The 16,649-nt window shown below is 42.2% G+C and overlaps 1 protein-coding gene across 2 annotated transcripts in view; it reads left to right on the top strand.

The window, feature by feature from the left end:
* Window positions 1-10,496, top strand: part of LOC141765109 (protein AF-17-like) — a 40,456-nt gene extending 29,960 nt beyond the window's left edge. For both annotated transcript variants that reach the window (XM_074631033.1, XM_074631032.1), the window contains 5 exons: window positions 199-275; window positions 1,428-1,783; window positions 1,939-2,041; window positions 7,473-7,685; window positions 7,769-10,496. In XM_074631033.1, coding sequence (XP_074487134.1) covers window positions 199-275; window positions 1,428-1,783; window positions 1,939-2,041; window positions 7,473-7,685; window positions 7,769-7,804 — 785 coding nt within the window. In that variant the 3' untranslated portion in view covers window positions 7,805-10,496. The remainder of the gene's footprint in view (window positions 1-198; window positions 276-1,427; window positions 1,784-1,938; window positions 2,042-7,472; window positions 7,686-7,768) is intronic.
* The last annotated feature ends 6,153 nt before the right edge of the window (window positions 10,497-16,649 follow it).

The following is a 16,649-nucleotide window of genomic DNA, read 5'->3' as shown; positions in this document are numbered from 1 at the left end:
CAGTGTAGAGGCTGCAGGTTATTATGACAATTGCTACGTAGTACATAAGCAGATATGATACGAACAGAAAATACAATGATTTGTTGATGTGTAAATGCTATATGTAGGGCATTTTAACATCAGTGATAACCACGGTGGTTAGTGTAAACCTTTGATTTTGTAGTTTTCATCCTATCTTTGTGCCTCTCTTCTCCTTAGACCCCCTGAGCACCAATAAGAGTCCCCTGTCCAAAAGCTGCTTCCTGAATGACACCTCTTTTGTTACCTCGTCTGAGGTGAGAACGTGTAGACCATCTCCTACCTTTAACACACCGTACAAAACAGAACCGGGTCAAACAATTACATTTCTGCCTTTTATACCTCTTTGTAACAGAGATGTTCCGATGCCATTTTTTCCTTCCCGATTCCGATACCTGAACTTGCGGTATCAACCGATACCGAGTACTGATCCGACACCATGATTTAAAAATATACACCGATCAGCCATAACATTAGGACTACTGACAGGTGAGGTGAATAACATGGATTATCTGGTTACCATGGTACCTGGCAGTGGGGGGGATATATTAGACAGCAAGTGAACATTTTGAACTTTGAACTTTGTGTTGGAAGCAGAATAAATGGGCCAGCGTAAGGATGTGAGCGACTTTGACGAGGGCCAAATAGTGCTCTCTACACGACTGGGTCAGAGCATCTCCAGAACTGCAGCTCTTGTGGGATGTTCCCGGTCTACAGTAGTCAGGACCTACCAAAAGTGATCGAGGAAGGAAAACCGGTAAACCGGCGACAGGGTCAGACCCGAAGCTCATAGATGCACGTGGGGAGCGAAGGCTGGCCCGTGTTGTCTGATCCAATAGAAGAGCTACTGGAGCTCAAACTGCTGGAAAAGTTAATGCTGATTCTGATAGAAAGGTGTCAGAACACACAGTGAGGAGCAGTTTGTTGCGTATGGGGACCGGTCAGTGTGCTCATGCTGACCTAATGTTATGGCTGATTGGGGTATATTGGAGGAGATATTGTATATTGGAGCGGTGAAGAAGAATTGATTTCCGTTTAAACAAGCTGAGGTTAATAAATCATGGTATCGGATCGGTGCATAGACTTATACACATTTACCCTGACTGCGTGCTTGAGTAGGGCTGGGTATCCTTCATTCGATCCATCGTGTGAATGGAAGCTGTGTGTGTGCTCCACTGGCCAGTTAGACGCTGCCGCTTTGCAAAGAACACCTGCAGTGATTCATTGGCTGCAAGCAAAACCACACAGAATGCAGGTATCGTCTGACTGGAGAAGTTTTGATACTACTTGGTACTGAGTTATTTCACAGTGTACAGATACCCAGCCCTAAAACTACAGTGCACTGAATACACATCAAAGGCAAGCTGAGAGCCAAATAGCTCAAATGATTTTCCGTGTGTTCGTTCCAGGAGCTCCACTCTGGTAGTCCGTCCCGCAGTAGCTCCTCCCTCTCCTTCCAGAGCACTCCTCCTCCTCAACAGAGCCCCGCCTCCTTCGGCCAGCCCCTGCTGAACGGCCTGGCTCGAGGTCTGAGCGACGGCGGCTTGGGGACCATCGGTCAGCCCGTGGTGGGCGGGCTCATGTCGTCCCTGGCAGGAAGTCCTCAGCTGAATATGAACGGCATGCTGGGCAGTCTGAACGGCGTGATCCAGTCTCCCGCGCAGAACGCCCCTCAGCCCACACTCCCCGCTTTGCGCCCCCAGCCTCCACCGCTCAACCCCCAGGCACTGGCACAGGGCTTCCAGCTTCCCAAGAGTGTGAGCCCGTATGTACCCAGAATGTCTTCATCATCAGCTGAACAATAAATCCACTTTAAAATGAAATGTCAGGGATGAGTCTGAAAGAGCTCGGACTGATCAGCCTGAGTGTTGCGTAGTCTGGTGTGTAACGTGGCTGTGTGTGTCGTTGCTTGTGTTCCAGGTCTTCTCTCCTGTCGGAGCAGCAGAAGCAGCTTCTTCTCGAGCAGCAGCAGCAACAGCAGCAGCAGCTCCAGCAGTTCCTCACCTCACAGAACTTCACTCCCGTAATGACTCACACTTTATCCTACCCTCATCTGTATGTTCACAATGTACATTTTCTCATAGGATCTCCAAGATTTCTTTCTTTTGATCACAACACGATACATTGGTGATTTAGAGCAGTGTTTCCCAAACCTCTTTTTTTCTGGGGACACACTTTTTAAAAATGACAAACCATCCCAACCCAATTCACAACCAGGGATGCACCGATACCACTTTATTTCAGACCGAGTACAAGTACAAGTACTTAAATTTGGGTACTCGCCGATACCGAGTACCGATACGAGTACTTCTCTATGCCCAAAGACCCTCGTTAACAGCCAGCTGGAGGGTGTGAGCGACACACGGCAGGCTGGGGAGTCCCGCATACGAGGCGGTGCGCCGCAAAAAGGCTCCGAGGAAAGGCTCGGAGCGAAGGTGGCGCACCAGGGTGAATCTCGCCGCACCGTGACGGGGCTCCCTGCTCCCGGTGCGACTGTCAACCGTGTCGTGCCGCGGCCCACATAAAAGCGCCAGGGGTCTGTGGTGTTGTCAGAGGGTGCAAGCAAAACCCCGTGGCGCATTGAAAGTGAGGGCCGGCGCGCGCTGACTGAGGTGGGATCCCGGCTCAGCGGGGCCGGCGCGCGCTGACTGAGGTGGGATCCCGGCTCAGCGGAGTCGGCGCACCACCGGCCCGTCTCGCCCGCACAGTCGGGGAGGTGGAGCATGAAGACCCGAAAGATGGTGACGAGAGGTAAACGTCGCACTGCTGTAAAGTGGTATCGGTGGCATTGTATCGGAGCCGTTTTGCGAGTACGAGTACATGAGCACAGTATCGGAACCGATACCCGATACTGGTATCGGTATTGGTGCATCCCTATTCACAACAGGCCGTTTCCACATCTGCTTATATTATCTTGAATAGGTTAACCAGCCATGTCGAAGAGATATACGTTTGATAAATCAAAACTTTGTTTTATGCATCTTAATGAAAACACATACACACACGCACACGCACACGCACACACACACACACACACACACACACACACACATACACATACTTTATAAATAAGCCCAAATGAATACATTCAGGCAGAGTTAACAGGCTCTCATTTTTGTCCTCTCATCAGTAAAACAAACAGAATGTAAACCAGCCTTTCATAGATTTAGTGTTCAGTGCTCCCTCATGTGGCTCAAAGGTGAACTGCACATATAAATCTTAAATAAATGACGATGGAAGAAATTCAGCAAATATATTTGGCGACCCTAATATAATCTCCTGCGACCCACCCGTGGGTCCCGAGCCAGTCTATGGGAATGACGGATTTATAATATTTTGGCCATATGGAGTGCTGCAGAGATGACATTTTTTGTAGGCCAACCCGACAAACAAACGTTCATCATACTTAAACCATTTGTTCAGCAAGATCATCTCCACAAATAAACACCACTTTTATGATTTTTGAAGTGTAAATGCAATCGGCAGAAGTAAACGCTAACGTTAGGCTATAAACCAACTACACCACGGACACATGACTTCACCACCACTAAGCTAACGGTGGACTGGTGTTCAGCGTGATGACGTTTAGTAGTCTCATTTAGATACTTGTTAGCAACCAGCTTTATTAAGACACATAGAAGACAAAACTCACAAGTGGGATATTTACTGACATATTTTATATCGTAGAACAAAACGTTAAAATCTCATCAGCTTGTGTTACCTTAGTTCAGGCATCTAACTAAAAACCGACTTCCAGATGAAGGAACCAGAAGTGCTAAAATGCTAACTCATTTCTGGGTTTTAGGACTCACTCCTGCAGCACTCTATTGTGGCCATATTTGATTACATACTACACGGGAAGAAAAAATGGCGGTAGGCGGATTTTGTTACCTTTGGACAGAGCCAGGCTAGCTGTTTTCCCTTCTTTCCATATGCTAAGCTAACTGTATACCGGCTCTAGCTTCATATTTAACATAGAGAGTTGTATTGATCTTCTCATCTAATGATCAGCAAGAGAGCGATTCAGTGTATTTCCCAAAATGTCAAACAGGCATTCTCTATGTAAGAATCAGAAATGCTTGTTAACAGAAACACCTGTGGCCGTTAAGTCAATGAAAGTCAGCGTCGGGCTCGCGCTTGTGCTCGCTCTACATAGACATGAACGAGCATCGCTCAAAACAGTGAGGAGACACATGTCAGCTAAAATCACAATATCACTCTATATTTCAGCTGCTTGGCAGTAATGTTAGCTGACCAGACGAAGGTCTCTCCATGAATCACTGCTGATCCTAGTGTTGGCTTTTGACGTTTGTGCAGAAATAACTGCTGCAGCTCCTCCAGACCAACAGAGGTTTTCCGTGTCTTGTGGAGTGACAGACCTCCGCAGCGAGTAACTTGTCATCTCCACCCGCAGCTGGAGGGAGACACCGGCACCCGGTCGGTAACGAGACGACAACGTGCGGAGCCCCGTCACTTCACAAGACACGGGAAACCTCTGTTGGTCTGGAGGAGCTGCAGCAGTTATTTCTGCACAAACGTCCACAGCTAAACTAACTCTTCTGCAGTGTGGAGTGAGCGCGTGTTCACGTCTAGAGGTGGAGGGAGAACGCGCGCTCTGTCTGAGTGAAGGCAAGCAGGCAGAAGATGAGAGTACAGCGGCCACACGCGAGCGCGCATATGTGAGCGCGCATGTGTGCTGACCCGGTACATTTATACACTTAAAAAGTTACAAACAGTCCCTTTAAAGGGACTCTATGTAAGAATCAGAAATTGCTTGTTAACAGCGACACCTGTGGCCGTTAAGTCAACGAAAGTCAGCGTCCTGGTGCTCGCTCTACATAGACAGGAACAAGAATCAGTCAAAGCAGTGAGGCGACACACGTCAGCTAAAAGCACAATACCACTCTATATTTCAGCTGCTTGGCAGTAATGTTGACCAAAGCTACGGTCTCCTCTGTGTCTTCTGTCCACGGTCGGGGGGGGGCGAAGAAGGAAGAGTTGACACTGTTTAACAGACGGGCTTCACTAGATGTAACTTTGCAGTTTTGGTGCTTCCGTGTAGTTTGTGTTGGAGTCTTGTCTGAACAGCATAGACACACGCGCATGGGACACCGACCCGCAATGATTTATAACTGTAAGAAGTTACAAACAATCCCTTTAAGAAGCATAATGCTTGAATATTAACTACACAAAAGAGTAAGATGTGAAATATTGTCCATTCATAGCAGTTCCACTTTAAATATTACTAATGGGGCAACAATCTACAGCAGCTTGTTGTTAACTAGTCAGTTATGAGTCACTGTGTGTCTCCTTTTCAACAACAGGAAACCAGCCACACCATGAGAGTTCCTATTTGACTTGCAAACTGGTGGAAGTGTGGTGCAGCTCGGAGTCAATCACTGTGGACATCTGGTGGATGTAGAACGACGTAGGGTTTATTTGTGATCGTGTTCTGGTACATTTAAGACTAGGGACGGGTATCGATAGGATTTTGTCAATACTACTACTCTAATAGATACTCCTTATTGGTTCGGTTCTTTATTGATACTCTTATCAGTTCTTTTTCATAACTAAACAATAGCTTTTTAATACACTATTTTAAAAAAGAATAAATTCAGTACTTATTTATATTTTGAATATAACTAAATGAGCAGCAACAGTAATGTTTACAAAAGCAAAGTCACTACATAAACTCATTCATATCTCACTGGAAACAAATCTAAAATAAATGTAATAATATTCCTGAGTGAAGATTATAAAGAATGAAGAACACAGACATCAGTCAGTATCAGTCCTTCCTCTTGTCCTCTGTCCTCTGTCCTCTGTCCTCTGTCCTCTGTCTTCTGTCCTCTGTCCTCTGTCCTCTGTCCTCTGTCCTCTGTCCTCTGTCCTCCTTCCTCTGCTGATGTGAATCCCTGCCTGCAGGTACCCCTGGTAGAGGGAGGGGGGGCTGCTTTGTCTCAGCCACCATCTAAGTTTCCTAGAATTTGAAGAAACGTGGCCAACTGAGCTAAACACTTTGACTACATACAGACTGCTTTTGTTCTAGCTTGTTTGTAACAATGTGCTATCAGCTGAGCTAGTGCGCTGTGCCTGTGTAAACACAGCAGCAGTGGGTGAGAGACAGCGGACAGAGCAGATTGAAATATCTCTTATCTAGACGTTCACATCATGTTCATGCTTGTTGAACGGGTGTATTGATAAAGTTTTGGCTTTTTATTTGCTCCGCGTGTGCGTGTGCGTGTGCGTGTGTGTGTGGAGGAGCTCAGATAACAGAGGAGATGCGTGTTGCAGAATGATAATAAATTACACCAAAATGTTAAAGAGTGCTGATAAAAGAACCGCTAACATCAGAGCTTATCAATACTCCGGTCTTTAATCATTTAGCACCGGTGCCCGTTTAATACCGGGTTTCGGTAGACATCCCTTTTCAAGACACCAGCGCCAATACCAACTTAACATTTCCACTTTCAGTGTAGAAATAATTGAGCAGGGAACAACACAGTTGACCCAAGGAAAGTTGACCCTGTTCAGCTGCTCTCAGAGCAGAGCTGTGGGCCAGTTAGAGTCGGTCTCCCATCAACATGAAACACGTCGGGAAGAAGAAACACCTGAAAGGCTGATTTTTAGTAGTTAACATTACTTAAAGCTGAAGTGGGCAAGATTAGAGCAAATATGATTAAGAAAAGTTTTTTTTACAAAACAGTCGCTATATCCTGACAATAGTACATGAAACAGGTAACCTGAAAAAAATCATGTCCCTCTGTGTCCTCCCGTGTCCTCCCATGTCCTCCCATGTCCTCCCATGTCCTCCGGTGCTCCTAATGGCATCTACAAGATTTCACAGACTGGAGGAAAACAAGCAGTCAGAGCTGATCTTAGGTCTGCTGTCCAGCTGCCTTCTATGAGAGCCGGCTGTCAATCACTCGCGAATCCTGATCAAATGGTCAAACTAGGCAGCGCTGATCAAATATGAATCAATATTCTGTTACTGTAATGCCTATTTCTCTCCTCACATGTTTTCAGAATCATCTTGTAGTGCACGGTTTAGCTGTAAAATGAGAACGTTTGTGACGCCGCCGCCATTGTTGAATCTGTTGAAGGAACGCCACGTTCCGGTCACATGACCGGAGCACAGCCAATAGGAACGCTCTCTCTCTCTCTGAAATGACCTGTGATTGGTCAAAGTCTCCCGTCAGGGGCTAGATGTTCTAAAGCCTGAAAACAGAGCCATGAGGAGGAGCAGAAGTCTAGTTTTCTCTCAGAACACTTGAATTACAATATGCTGAAAGGTTATTATGGGATTTTTGCCCAATGATGCCCAAAACATTCTGCCTACTGCAGCTTTAAGCATCCAGATGTATTCATGTTAATGTGAAACCTTTCCCAGTTCCCAGGTTTCCTGAATGTTCCCATAAACGGATTTGTCGTCTCCCCCCCCCCCCGTCCACCAGGAGCAGCAGGTGATGGTGTGCCAGATGCTGCAGCAGCAGAGGCAGAGGGAACTGCAGCGCCTCACGCTGACGGGAGCCCTCGCCTCCACCCCGAACTCCCCCCTGATCGCCCAGTCACCCAACCTGCTGTCCTCCGCCACAGCCTCACCCCTGCAGGGCGGCCAGGGAGGCAGCCTCTTTGGCCTGCAGGACAATGCACTTCACAAGCCCGGGGTGAGTAGTACTGCTGCAGGATTTCACATTATGATTCTATCAGGTCACAGTTTTAAACGTGGTGCGTGTGATTGTGTTTTCAGGCTGCAGGAGAGAAGGGCGGAGACAAGAACGGGTGACGTTTTCTTGATTTCACAGGAGCAGCTCAAATGAAGATATGGGGCGCCGCAGCCCGCTTGAAGAACTGAGGTCAACTTACGAGACCTCCGAACGTCTTTCCTTCTCTGTCATCTTTATCCTACACCCTCTTTTATGAATGTATAACAGGATGGACTTTTTTCGTGTTTTTGAAATTCTTTCTATCAGAGGTTCTTCTCATAGGTTTTTGTGTAGGCAGCTTTCAGAGAGCATGAATACAGTGGTCTCTTCTTAAATTGCACTAATTTGTTAGCTAGACCAATGGGGCTGCTTGTGAAGGCAGAGCCAGAGTCCCTGCTCACCCTCCCCTGCGGGTGCTGTGTAGGCTTTTTGGGTCGAAGTGTGAACTTGAGGTTCAGAGCGACTCTTTTCCTGACCGTTCATGATTCCCCTCCTCAGAGTTTCCATTCAGTCGGTGAGAATCACAGACGTCTGCCACTTCTTTGCAACCTCAACTGTCTTCCTTGATATTTTGTCTTCCCTTTGTGTTCACCCCCCCACCCAAATTGTCATCCAGATCTTCTATATGTTGCAGGCACTTATTACGTATAAAGGGTTAAATATGCTGTCATTTCCGACGTGTGGTCAGTGGCACTTCAACATTAAGCTAGTTATTACCTCAGATCTTTCTGCCACCTATTCTCCATTGTTGAAATTTTGTGCTGACTCATTACCGCAATAGCCTTCACTGGATATATAAATACCCACCAAAAATCTTGATGTTAACTCTTAAGGTATTAACTCTTGTAAATGTCAAAATGGCAATGAGCCCACGTGTCCAAAAAATGGCGCCTATCGTCCACTAGAGACCGGCATCAACGGGCCAGATTTTATTCTAAAAAAGTATCACGAGACTTTCTAAAGACTTTTATATCCTCCCAGTTGCTGTCGAGATTAAGCAGACAAAACCAAACATTTGGAAAATGTAAGTAAGAAATGAATTGTTTGACCTAAACAAGTGTGCACTTTGCATGTTAGCAGCTAACAGAGCAAAATGTAGTCATGGACACAGTACCTTTCTAAAGGATGCTCGGTACTTCTAGGCCACTAGGGACTGACAGGTTTTTGATTTATGTGAGTATTTTTGCACTCCTCCTCCTGAAGTGTCACTTTTTTATGTTACTTCCACACATAGGTATTCCTTTCATGTTCACCAACTAGTTGTTCTTTTAGCAATACTGGATAGATGATGCCTTAATGATGCTAGATTTACAGAGGAAACCACGAGCCCGAAGGCTCACTCTCTTGTCGTCTTTCTTTGATAGTGTTTTTTTATCTCGGGGGCACACGGAGGGGTACATTAGTAAAGCACTCTTCCTAAAACCCATTTATACTTTTGATAGCTGACTGATGATTTCAAAAGTCGAAACCGTGTGAATAACCGTATAGTGGTAACTGAAGTGTCAAATCATTTTCTATTGTACTTTTTTTGTGTTCAGATGCAATGTTCTTTAGTTGTTTGTGCTTCAGAGAACTGAGAAACAACAGTGAAGGCTGCACGGCGGCGTCATAGGAGAGATGTAAACTATTATTAAAGTGCCGTCGCAGCAGTGTGTGTGTGAGATGCATAGCGTAGCTGTTATCGGACGGCGAGTTGCCAGTGTGGTTACTGTCGGCCGTCACCGCAGGGCCGTTTGAGCCTAGGTCTAACTTAAGCCAATGTAGAGATAAGCTCGTCTTTCCTTCCACTCCACTTTATCTTAGTGACGGCTCAGTTTTACTAACACGCAGAGTAAGGGATTCTTTTCTCATATTTTATCCTGTGTTCTTTAACAATATTGTCATAGGCAGTTTAAAACTATTTTCTCACTTCTGTTTTGCAATCTTGAACATGATCTCCCATACATGTGATATCTTGAGTGCTAGATTATTTTGTTAGCAGCTAATGTAGACGTCGGAAAGGAACTGAATACTGTAGCAATGACAGAAGGAGAATGTTGATTATGTTGATGAAGACATGAGCCAACAACGCGTTGACATGACTCCGAGTGGGAGGTCTGCAATTTACCAAGTTTTGTCCTTTGGAGTGGCCTCTCAGTCTCAGACACACAACCCTGTTTCCAGGAGGTTGACCGAGGAGCAGTGCGAAGGATTTCTGAAGCGGTTTCTTTCTCATGTTGCACTGGGGCGCTTTGGGCCCAATTGTAAATCGTTTTTTTTTTTAGTACCTTTCAATTTTGTTGGAATACGAGTTGTATACTTTAATATGTTTGTGCAAAAAACACATTCATTCTTTTAAGCTTTGAAGTTTGGGTAACCAAGATAATCCATGTTCTGAATGTCGTACTGTGTATCTTTTATGTATTACAACATTTAAGCACCTGGCTCTGAATGAGGTTTGACGGAGAGCGAGTTACCTATCGGGATATGAATTGCATGAAATGCAGTGACGTCTCTCAGAAGTGTTGCTAAATACCAAGTAATAACTATGCATCATTTGAAATGCATTGTTCCCTGAAATGAAAAAAAAAAGAAATTAAATGAAATGAGCACTGAATTTTAAAAAGGACAAGCATGTTGTCATTGTACAGTGTATTTGTTTGAGAGAATTGATCAAAACAAATTTGACAATATTCAGATTAAAAGCCCTGTAAAGTATTTTGATATTTTTGTGTGTAAAATTAAAAGGACTGATTAAGACAACTTTTTTTTGTCAATAAATGTATTTTACTGAGTTGTTTTACATTTTCTCTCTGGTGTTGAATGACTTTATCTGTTATTAGTTTTTGTGTACTTGAAGAGAAGAAAAAGAGAATGAGTTCATATCTTTTCATACACGACTGACTGACGTAGCGCAGCTCTGTCCCGGCTCGGTTTCAGGTCAACTCAGAGAGATAGAACTCACACAGTCGCTGATATTAGAAGCTAATACTCTGTTACAGCAGTTCAAGAAGTTGACTCTGTCAGACTGAAGACGGTGGTCATGTGTTTATTTGTTTATTTATTTTGCACAATTTAAGACTACACAACATAACAAAACATAAATGAGTGGGGAAAAAAAGTATAAAAACAGATACATGGACAACATGGGGGAAAGCAATTAAATGACCCTTTAAGCGACTTTTGAAACATTTGATAGATGAACAGTTTTTTGATAGATGTGAAAAGCTAGTCCATAATTTGGTTCCCCTAAATCAGGGGTCTGCAACCTGCGGCTCTTTAGCTCCTCTCCAGTGGCTCCCTGTGGATTTTTTAGGTATTAGGGCCACATTGAGGAAAATCTTTTTTTTTTTCGAGAATAAAGTCATAGGTTTACAAGAAAAGAGTTGTAATATTATGAGAATAAAGTCGTAATATTATGAGAATAAAGTCAGAAGTTTACGAGAAAAAAAAGTCTTAATATTATGAGAATAAAGTCAGAAGTTTACGAGAAAAAAAATTCGTAATATGAGAATAAAGTCATAATATTATAAAGTAGTAATTTTACGTGTTATTTTCTTTTTTTCTCATAATATTATGACTTTATTCTGGAAATATCAGATTTGTTTCCGTCAATGTGGCCCTAATACTCCTTAGTACATTTGCTCTTTGGCCCTCACTACATTAGACTTATATACTATATAATTAGACTATAAACTGTGTTACCTTCATCACAATGCTCACATGTTTTGTGGCTCCAGACAGATTTTTTTTTTTTTTTCTTTTTTTTGCCTAAAACGTCTCTTTTGATAGTAAAGGTTGCTGACCCCTGAACTAAATCTGATCAAAAATGTCCTCTACTGGTGAGGAATTTAGGAGGATGAAGATCTAGAGATTGACGGGTTGAGTAAGAATAGACCTGAGAATTAGTTTTAAAACAGGTCTTGAACTGCTCAGGAATATTCCCACCAGAAAGTATCTTATAAATAAAAACACATATTTGAGAAATATTGATATCATAAATAGTAAGAATGTGGAGTTTGACTCTGATTGGTGGATGTGGTTTTAGCTACCATGTGCCTCCAGTGTCTGGGTATCTGGATGTAGGATTTTAAATCTCAAACTTTCTGGTCACATATACAGTGTGTCTGAGCAACTTGTTCCCATCATCATGTTACAATATTTTCCTGAATTCTGTATTAAGAGTATATTCTAGCTCAGTGGTTGCCAACCTATTTTTCTCCCCCCCCTGCTTGTATCTAAGAAATGCTGAGTGAATGAGTTTTTTTTATTAAATCAACGTTCTTTAATTAATATAACTCGTCGACTAAACGCCAACAAATGTGAATTTTTCGTTAGATAAAAACGGAAATTTTGGAAATGATTACATCCATCTTTTTCCAATAAGTTTTGACTCCTGGACTTTAAAACACTCATCTTTTTCTGCATTATTTTAGTTATACATGAGCAAATCTGATTTTGCCAATCTCAGAGCAGACTAATCCTGGGGCACCCCATGTGATCTTTGGCGCCCTCTAAGGGGGGCCCAGTCCCCAGGTTGGAAACCAGCTGTCCCAGCTGTTTTCCAACCAACTGTGGTGTGAACAGAGTTGACAGCAGGCTATACACAATGTGTTTGGTAACACCCTCTAACAAAGTTAATGAGTAGTAACAGCTTTATTAATGGTGAATAATCCCAGAGGCTCTATATCAGTGAGGGCCAGTACTCAAACAAACTTCGGGTTGCCAAGTTATGAAAAATCCTTTTAGCTGGTATGAACCCTTTTAGTACAACTTTCAGATAAGGTTTATAAGTTGTAACTAATTTATTCCTCAATAGTTAATAAAGCATTCACCATGGAGAATGGAACCTGCCAAAATCAAAATAAATTAATAAATATATATATATGACTCAATAAATAAATATGTCATTAAATGTAGCAAAGATAATATAAAAAATATATGTAGCCATTAATTAATAAAAATGTGACATAAATTGATATTTCTGTTTGAATTTGCTCCTTTATTTAGTCATCTTTGTATGAATTCCTTAATTTATTTACTCTTCAGTTTAATTTTTCAACAGACATTTAAAAATAAATCTAAAATACAAAAAAATAAAATAAAGGCAAATATAAATAAAACTAAATGCAAATATAAATAATTACATTTTAAAATTAATACAAATAAATAAATACATAAATAATTTAAAGGGAAAATTAAACAGAATAATATATAAATAAGGGAATAATTAATACAAAGATAAATATAAATAAATAAATAAGCAAATTAAAACCGAAATATCAATTTATGTCACATGTTATCAATTAATCAATGGCAACGTTTATTTTTTATATTTTTGCTACATTTAATAACACATTAATTTATTTACTGGGTCATTTATTTTGGATTTTCGCAGGTTCTGTCCTCCATAGTTCACTAATGATTTGTGACTCATGCGAGAGTGAGAAACCAGTTGTGTTCACAAAGAATGAATTATCAGCATGTATAAGTGCAGATCTTCTTATGAATACCACACCCACTAGTGCAGATAGGATTGTTTATTACTGTGGATGAAGTCAGGAGCATTTTTCAATGTGCCAACAAAAAAAAGCTCTTGGCCCTGACTCGAGCAGTGCTATTGTTTTGAAATCTTTTGCCAGGAATTGGCCCCCGTCTGGCAGCCTATATCTTTCAACTCTCTGTCGACACCCAGAGCTCTATCCTGGATTTCTCCTCAGCATTTAATACAACCCAGCCTTATGTGCTTTTGTCCAAAATGATTAAGTTACAGTTCAACCCAAACCTCATTCATTGGTACAACTCATTTCTTACAAACAGAATACAGCGAGTAAAAGTAAATGACACTTTCTCTTCCTCCATCAGGACTGATGTTGGAGCATGTGAAGGATGCATTAGTTCACCTGTGTTATTTACTTTGTACACTGCTGATTGCACCACCAGTCTGCCCAACCAACTTCTTTTAAAGTACTCTGAGGATTCCACCTTAATTTCTCTGCTGACTGAGAGCGATGACCTCAGTTTGCATCAGTGTAATGTCGACTGGTTAATTGAATGGTGTGACACAAATGCTCTTATCATTAACACTAGTAAGACAGAAGAAATTATTTTGTGCCTTCCTCCTGACTGTCAGCTGCCTCCAGTTACGATTCCCGATGTAGAAATCAAACAGGTCTCTTCATACAGATACCTGATTCCACCATATCATGGACACGTCACATTGAATTTACCTGTAAGAATTTACAGCAGTACATTTACTTTCTTCACAGACTCAGATCTTTTGGAGCCAGTAGCCAAATTATTTTTCTATTTTTCAGTTTAGTGATTCAGAGTGTCCTGTTGTACCTGCAGCACAGCCTGGCTCAGTAGTATATCTGTGAAACTTAAAACTAAACTTTATAGCCAATTTGTGTGAAGCTCATTGGCCAACCTGTGACAGCCTCCTTTCAAGCAGCTCACAACAACAGCATGCTCAGACTGGCCAACAGCATCTCTTCTGATCCATTGCATGTTTTGAATGGGGAATATCAACTTCTGCCCTCCAAGAGGCGATTCAGAGTCTCTCCATTTAACCGCATCAGGCTGAAGAACGCTTTTATTCATCAGTCCATCTTGTTGCTAAATAATAACAAATCACACACCCACACCATCATCTGTTGGAGCCTCTACCATCCGGCAGGCGCTACAGGGCCTTCTCCGCCCGCACCTCCAGGTTGAGGAACAGCTTCATCCCCAGCCATAGCTGCTCTGAACCAGTCCTACATGGACTAGATGCACTGCAATTGCACTTTGAACTGCATTATATGTTTTATGATATTGCACATGCGGACTGACTATATCTATTTATTATGCATTTAATTATTTTTTTTATAATCATTGTCTTTTATATTGGTTTAGATTGTCTAGTTACTTTTACTGCCCTTAAGACAGTTTGCACACACGACACTGGTCACTAACCTTTAGCTGTTGCTTGTATAGTACCCTATATTTATATTTAAAGACCGTCTTTTAATGCATCGGGTATGTGATGGGGAGTTGCAAACTCAATTTCGTTGTACCTGTAAAATGACAATTAAGGAAATGTAATCTAATCTGATCTTATGTGCTGCTAAGGACATGTAAATCCAGAAGGACAGAAGGTCATGAAGGACAGAAGGTCATGTGTTAGTGGGTTATGTATGGTTAGTTGTGATGTGTTTTGGTTTTTGTCTGATGTGTCTTACTTGTCTGTTTATTTATGGTAACAGTATGTCTATTGGATGTCTACTTTTTCTCAAACTGAGCTGCCAGGGGATGCAAAATGAATTTCAATGCAAACTGACAATAAAATCGTATCGTATCGTATTGTATCATATAACTGTATATTATCAAATAGAAACCAAAATGACCTGGCAACCCAGCATTTGTTCTTATTCATGGCTTCTAGCTGATAGAATATATAGCATTACTAAATGATTCATCAACCGTGAGTAAAGCTATTAGTCTTAGCTTTATTAGGGAAGTTTTCTTGTCTTTTTAAAACAGTTTCACACTGTGGATTATAGCTTTAATAATAATAATAATAATAATAATATAACTTGGATTTATATAGCAGTATATATATACATATATATGTATATATATGTATACGTATAACATAACAGTAGCTAGAGGCCATAGGCCTGGTTGAAGAGGTGGGTTTAAGGAGTGTTTTGAAGCTGTCTAGAGATGAGTTGGGGCGTTGTGGAGCTCTGTGGGGAGAACGGGGGGGGGGGGTCTCTGTCACACTGAAAGCTCTGTAACTAAAGTTGTGCAGGTTTGTGTGTGTGGGGGGGGGGGGATGGAGAGCTGCCCGGCCTGATGAGGATCTCTGCTTACACAGCACACTGTGTGTTTGGGTGGAGGAGGTCAGAGAGGTACTGAGGAGGAGACAGCTGGGCATTGAGGGATTTAAATATAATGAATGAATCCGGAGTGTGTGAGGAAGAAGAAGAGGAAGAGAAGGAAGAAGAGGAAGAGAAGGAAGAGGAGGAAGAAATAATGAAGGAGTGGCTTCTGCACCCGAGCTTTGTTTACAGTCATCAACCAATCAGCTGTCCGGTAGAGAGTAGGAGCCATATTGTAACTTTGACCTGAGTTTAGTGAAGCGGAAGCAGCTGCAGCAGCTGTGTGTGTGATAGAACTCCTCTCCTCCTTCTCCTCTGGTCTGAGTGAGTTTACAATATTCCGACTCGTACTGTTGAACCTGATATGAACACCAGCAGCTTCCTGGTGTTGGTGCGGAGAGGACACACGCACACGCACACCTTCAGACGAGCTGTTCTCTCATCGACGGTGAGTCTTCATCAGTCTTCATTATGTCTTCATCATGTCTTCATCATGTCTTCATCATGTCTTCATCATGTCTTCATCATGTCGACACACTAAAGGTCTGATTATGATGTTTCCGGTCCTCTTTACTGCTGCATCACACATTCAGCGGGTTTGGTGTTTTCTATTCAAACACTAAACCCGACACACCTCATTAACCTTCATCACCGGAGCGCTGTATGGAAGCCCAGAGACGCGAGTGAGTAATGAAATCTGTGATCCATTTCTTAATTCTGATATCAACAGTTTTCTCTCCTGTGTTTATGAATTAAGAAGAGGTGAAAAGGAGGTTTTGCCAGGATCATTTTTCTAAGTTCCTCAATTTTTTATCATCTGTGAAACAGGAGGGAAAAAAGTGTATTTTGTTGTAATACTCATTTAGGCCACAAGAGGCTGAAGTGCATCACTACCCCATGTTCTAAATAAATAGGACTAAAAATATTCATGTTTTCTTCCAGTTGTTTGGGGGTTTTTTGCACTCAGGCGCAGTTTGAACTTTAAGGATGGGGGTTCACAAAAAAACATCTAGAGGAAATGTAATGTGTTCAACAGAGACTTAGTTTACATAAAAACTAATAATCAGGCACCAGCGGGTGC

This window comes from Sebastes fasciatus, chromosome 3, assembly GCF_043250625.1.
Source record: "Sebastes fasciatus isolate fSebFas1 chromosome 3, fSebFas1.pri, whole genome shotgun sequence".
Taxonomy (NCBI): Eukaryota; Metazoa; Chordata; class Actinopteri; order Perciformes; family Sebastidae; genus Sebastes; species Sebastes fasciatus.
Note: the sequence above shows the minus strand (reverse complement) of the source record. Positions and strands in the feature narration are given on the sequence as shown.